At 41.0% G+C, this 5,910-nt stretch overlaps 1 protein-coding gene across 1 annotated transcript; it reads left to right on the forward strand.

The window, feature by feature from the left end:
* The first annotated feature begins 1,647 nt into the window (after window positions 1–1,647).
* On the forward strand, window positions 1,648–2,934 carry LOC134217597 (E3 ubiquitin-protein ligase TRAIP-like). The gene has a single exon (XM_062696377.1). It carries the CDS (start codon window positions 1,756–1,758, stop codon window positions 2,911–2,913), a length of 1,158 nt encoding a protein of 385 aa, XP_062552361.1. The 5' UTR covers window positions 1,648–1,755; the 3' UTR covers window positions 2,914–2,934.
* Window positions 2,935–5,910: the final 2,976 nt, after the last annotated feature.

Here is a 5,910-nt window from a genome sequence, read left to right on the forward strand (position 1 = left end):
TTTTAAGTTTTTACTGACTAGTTTGGTGTCATTTGCTTGACTGAAGAAAAAAATTACTATAAGATCTTTAACAACCTTAGTAGTAGTAATTTTTTGCTTTTTCGTGAGCATTGTCATGGTATGTACCTATCATGCATTTGTTGTTGTTGAAGATACCCGTTTCCTCCCTATCAAAAAGTCTATTCTCTAAGAGGTATACTTTTTGCAGGTAAACTATAGACGTACACGTGTATATAAATCTCTGATTTTGCAGCTTTTGTCTTAAAATAACATTTCTGATATGTTTCTATCAACGTTATTATCAACAGGTTTCAACACTATTAAAAGAATTTTTCGCCAGTCACGTGCAATGAAAATTATGACACTATCAATACTTTTGATCACAACACTGGATCGTGTCTAAGTTTCTTATAGATGCTATGAATAATTAAATCAAAAAATATCATGAAAACAACTTGTTTAAATCACGTCCCTTAACAATAAAATCTGCATCAAACTGCAATTCTCGAAATAACTTACACAGAAAAATTTTTTTTTACTAAATGTGAAAATTGTGAAATGTTTGAAATGTCATAACTTTTTGTTTATTAGTTTACCATCACCAAATTATTATGGTAGATAGCTAATATAATGGACCGTTTTCCCTAAAAAATTACGTTCGAAAAAAGATAGGGTTTTGAGATATTTGAGTTTTGTGACAAAATGATATTTTTAAAGGCAAAAATTTTTTTTACTGTGCACATTTTCTTAAGAATCACCATTTAGTTGTCTAACTTTGCTGAAAAATCATAACAATCGAACATTCCGTTTTTACTGTGCAGCTTTTTGAATATTTTAACCATTTTCACATACACCCTTTTGAAAAGTTAGTCGTGACTCAATATGAAGATTTGATATCGAAAAATGACGATTTAGATGAAATTGAAAAACTGTGCAGAGTTTCAAATATTTTCGAAATGGTCGCTCAGGATCGACTGACATGCCCCCGTGGAATGCCTCTGTATGCAAATAGACAACGGATATATATGACGTAAACAAGGCTAGCAACATATTATACCTAATCGACTTATCGACCAATTGTAAAATATATTGCACCTTCAAACTTCGCATCCAATCAACCATATCAACTTAGTGTTGAATCACTTATTGACTTTCTGCCCCAGATTAAACGAAATTAACTGCAAATGATAATATTTTCTTTTCTCAACCTTGAGTTGATTAATCTTGTAAACCGTTTGGTTCTACCCTGATTTGACAGCCCAAAAGGTTTTTAAAAAAACATCGCAAAAAAAACTTATAGCATTATGTTCAACCCTGTGGCTACATCTGACATACAGTTGTGGACCTAACACTGCGATACCACTACATAACTAAAGTTATCTGCAGCCTGGAGACAAAACGACGCTATCGAGGAGCTACGAATTAAATACTTCGAGAAAAGATATCATCTAAAATTCCGGAGAGTATATAATTGTTGTAAGTGCTAACTAATTATCTAACTGCTCTACTTTCTATTGCAGGAAATCCCAATACAGATTTTACAACATATGTTAAATGTTGGTAGCATTATGGATGCTTCGTTGGAAACTATTGTGTTGTGGGAGAGTTGTGTTCGACCATGCAGCTTCAGCGTCTTCGAGCGTCCTACGATCCTACGATTTTTAAATAATTTTGTACAGAAAATAATTACCTAGTAAGTTCTTCCAAAAAATAAAATTTTTATTGTGATTTTATCAATGTGATTGGAGTGGCAATATGAACTTCTCGTGCACTATTTGTACGGATATTTTTGTATCATCCGTTGATGTCCATGTTACGCCCTGTGGCCATGCGTTCCATTACGCTTGCATTCTTCAGTGGCTGGAGCGATCCAAATCATGTCCGGAATGTCGCAACAAATGTATTGCGAAGGATTTGACCAAGCTCTACTTGAACGATGTCACAAATGGAGACAATCGTGACAATGTTACGTTGAGGTTGCAAAATCTGGACAATATGAAATTATCGTTAAGAGAAAAGGACATAAAAATAAAACGTTTGATGAAGGCAGAAGAATCACACAAGGGTGAGCGCAACAAGCTGAGGAAAAAAATAGCATCGCTACAGGGAACGATCGAAGGCCTGGATTGCGTGATCTCTACGTTGCGTAGCGAAGTCTGGAGGCTCCGAGGCGAACAGAGTGAATACGAGAAGGCAAAAGAGGAATTAGAGAAAATGGAAAAAAAGATGCGGCTTGTGAGGACCATCGAATTTGCTATCGATTCTTCCAGCGAGGAGACCGAGGCATTGGTGGCAAGCAACAGCAATCGTCATACGCTGGCCGTGTTGGCGACTTCGCTGAAGCGGGAACTGCAAGCCAGCGAATTTAAGAGGGAGGAGCTTCGAAATCAGGTCAAATCATGCCAGAACGATTTAAATAAGGAAAGGAAGAAATATAGGGAAATGGAAGACAAGCTGTCCACGGCAGATAGTGAAATCCATGATCTGCGAAATAGATTGGACAAAACATCCAAGAAACCTGACGACAGCGATGATAATTCGGATGCGAATATAGATGATGAAGTGCGCAAAATTCTAGAGTCGGATTCACCATTCTTGCCGATTAAATCATGCGCATTTGGACTGCATCCGAATTTTTTACGGAACTACTATGCAAAAAAATCCGGTGAACCTGAATCAAGCGTCAAACGATCACTGATGAATGCATTCGGAGATCCAAGTGGTAAGTGGTTCAATGGTCCTGCATTAAAAGACCGGCGGCCATCGGAAAATGAGCCCAATCCATCCGGATCATGGAAACCGTTGGGAAAGGAAAATCTCCCTTTTTCTGGCAGGATTGTTACGATAAGCCGCAAAGGAGGAAGTGATCGGAAAATGTTTGATATGGAACATTTGATGTTACCGGACGTTTAGATTGTTATGGCGATAAATTCAAGCCGCGCGTTGTTACATACCAAAAGAGTAAAAATAAATCGAGTGGAAGTTATAAAAAAAAGCTAGTCTGAGATGGAGTTTAGGTTCTGCGTGCGCAGTGTCCTTGGAAGCAACCTTCCGAGTAGTGTTCGACCCGACGGTGTAAACCTCTATATACAATTGGATTTGCATCATGATGTTTTTAATGCGGTCGACGGGATATGGCACCACCAAACCCAGGAATGCACACCAAATGTAAGTTTGGGAGCGATGTTGAGTAACCGGGGAACGTTGCGTGTGGCGTTCCCTTTAAAGGTATCTTCGATGTCGTTTGGTGCGAAGTAAATGGTGAAGTTGATACGGATCATGTCAATCTGGAGGACGGTCGCTCCAGGCGATATTTCCTAAGTATCGGCAACTTTTGGAGTATGTTTTCCGTACCCGTTACGGAGGCGTATGTTCCGATGGCTTTTTCCCGCCTTAGTACCGCGGGTGACTTTGGTCTTTTCAGAGTTTCGTATTTACGATGCGTTTATAAGGCAAATGCCCCTTTAGAATTCATGTTCACCTTTGTAGGTGGAAAGAATTTGCCGGAGCGAACGGCTGCAAACAAGGCTGCGTTCACCACGAGTATTCGTGACATGATGAGCGCGGCTGAGTATTCTTGCAAAATGTTAGACAGATCGACTACGACAGCAAAAAGAAAAGTGAAAATCCAGCAGTGAAAAATCTAATCAATAGTTTCCAATTTTTCGGTAGTTTTCCTTGCTTTGGTGTGGACTTTCAATGTAGTAGCCGTCCCCGGAGTGACCCGCCGCTGGTAAGAATGAAATCCTTAGCATCCGTTGCCTTGTGGACGGTGCTTCTGCTGCTGTTTACAGTTTGCTCCGACGGCCGACGACATCATCTGGAAGTTCGGGATGATTTACGACGATACATCCCGTTAAGTACCCCGGAGGAATTCTGGACGTAAAGTTTTCCAATTTTATGGTCGTTCCCCATACTGATAGCAATGTTTATGGACTTTCGTTGGATAAAACACTTTCGGATGCGATGAACCCGTACTTGGATACCCATCAGGACAATTGTATTCTTCGTGAACCGATAAGTTCACTACGAAGTGGTCCTATTCTATTCTTCATAATGGATTTACAGCGAGAAGTAGTTCATCTGAATTGTTCAAGCGAGTGGCAAAATACGCACATCTATAAGGACGCTAGCCATATTCCGCCGATGCGTGGGAAACGACAATCGTTTGCAACGGTGAGCGATTCCAAGTCAATGTACATGCAACGTCGGAAACGGGAAGCTACTGATCTGGTTTCCGTATGTCGCAACTACAATTTGACATTGACCTGTACGAAGAATAATCTCCCATTTAAAGTTTGCAGCTTTACATTTGCAATGGAAGTTTCGAATAAAGCCGACGAGGGGCTCTACAATCTGTATTTCCACAGCTGTCCAAACTACGAAATAAGTACGTTATACCCGCTTCAATTCGACGACGATATCGAGGAAAAGAACGGCCAAAATTACCTCTCGGCGGGAGAGATGCCACTCCCGGCGCTTTACTTCATGATGTCGTTGTTGTTTTTCCTGTCCGATCTGTTTTGGGTGTTCATTCTGAAGAAGAGCAAGCATCCCGTTTTCAAGAAAAGAAAAGGATATAATCAATATAATCCGGCGCGAATTTTTGTCGTAACTTACTATGTGTCATCATTACGTTCATGTTTTATGTGTGCATTGATTGATAATATTAGTAATTTTCGTGTTATGTGATGTGTGAACTTTGCCTGCCTATTGCAAAAGCAAAGTTTTGTTGATACGTTGCCACAAACTGCTGATTTCGAGTGATAAAACTTGGTTCAATTAATCGTTTGTTTTCTGCGTTTTCTGTTTGTTTTGCTTTCGCCCGGGCGAGGCGCCCGCGGAGATGGGTGGTGAAGGGAGCGAACCCAGCTTCGGCAATCATCCGTGCGCTCAGTGTGCAGCGCCTATCGATGATCATGACGATTGTGTCGAGTGCTTTGGAAGATGTAAACTGGCTATTCACATCAAATGCCTACCGGGGCTACGAATGAAGACATAGCATGGCTGCACAAAGTAAAGAATGCCGTGTTTGTATGGGATGCATGGCTGAGCCTCGCCGAGTTCGATTATTAGCGCAGTGAAAAACGATTGGATGAGATTGCGAATAAAATGGATAGTCTTGTGAATGTCGTCGATCTGTTCAAAATTTCGAACAAGTGATTAAAAAGCTGTAGCTGAGGAATTAGTGTGTTTGAATAAACGGGATGTCTGTGGAGCGCCTTTTCCGGGAATTCCGTCTTTTGCTAGCGTGTTACAGTCCTCTAGTGGTGGAAAAACCGAATCAAACGTAAAGTTCCTGACCCTTCCGATAGTGTGCAGTTCATCCAAAGTTCTAAAACTCCGGCTACTTTTTCTGAAGAAGGTGGTCTGCTCCGTTCCGGAAAGCGCCGCAGAATCGATAATGCGAATAAACCAGCTCGTTCTCCCAGTATTCTCCCACTCCCTGTACAATCTCCAGTGCCGGTCTCACCGCAGCGTAAGTCTAATGCGGTTACCAAAATTGAGCAAACTGTCCTTTTCAAGCCTAAACAAGAACAATCCGCAGAGGTTACTAAGGCTGACATTTGCGCTAAACTCGATCCTGCGGAATTCTCTGTGAAGGATGTTCGGTTAAGGGAAAATGGTGTTGTCACTGTGAGGTGTGAGACCAGCGGCCACGCAGTGAAATTAGCTGCAGCCGCCTCTAATATTCTCGACGGGAATTATTGCGTTGAAAGCCAGAAGCCCTTGAAACCACGAGTTAAAATAATTGGCATTTCCAAGGATATTGACGAAGAGGAATTGATTCCTAAGTTGAGAAAGCAGAACCCCGGAACGAATGCTCTCGATCTGAAATTAATCCGAATACACAAAAACGAGTCGCAAAAAGCAATCATATGTTGGCCATACTGGAAACAGATGCTCGTG

Source organism: Armigeres subalbatus, chromosome 1, assembly GCF_024139115.2.
Source record: "Armigeres subalbatus isolate Guangzhou_Male chromosome 1, GZ_Asu_2, whole genome shotgun sequence".
In the NCBI taxonomy this organism is placed as follows: Eukaryota; Metazoa; Arthropoda; class Insecta; order Diptera; family Culicidae; genus Armigeres; species Armigeres subalbatus.

Coding starts and splice junctions, on each gene's coding strand:
- LOC134217597 (XM_062696377.1), top strand. CDS start 1,756: ATGAACTTCTCGTGCACTATTTGTACGGATATTTTTGTATCATCCGTT.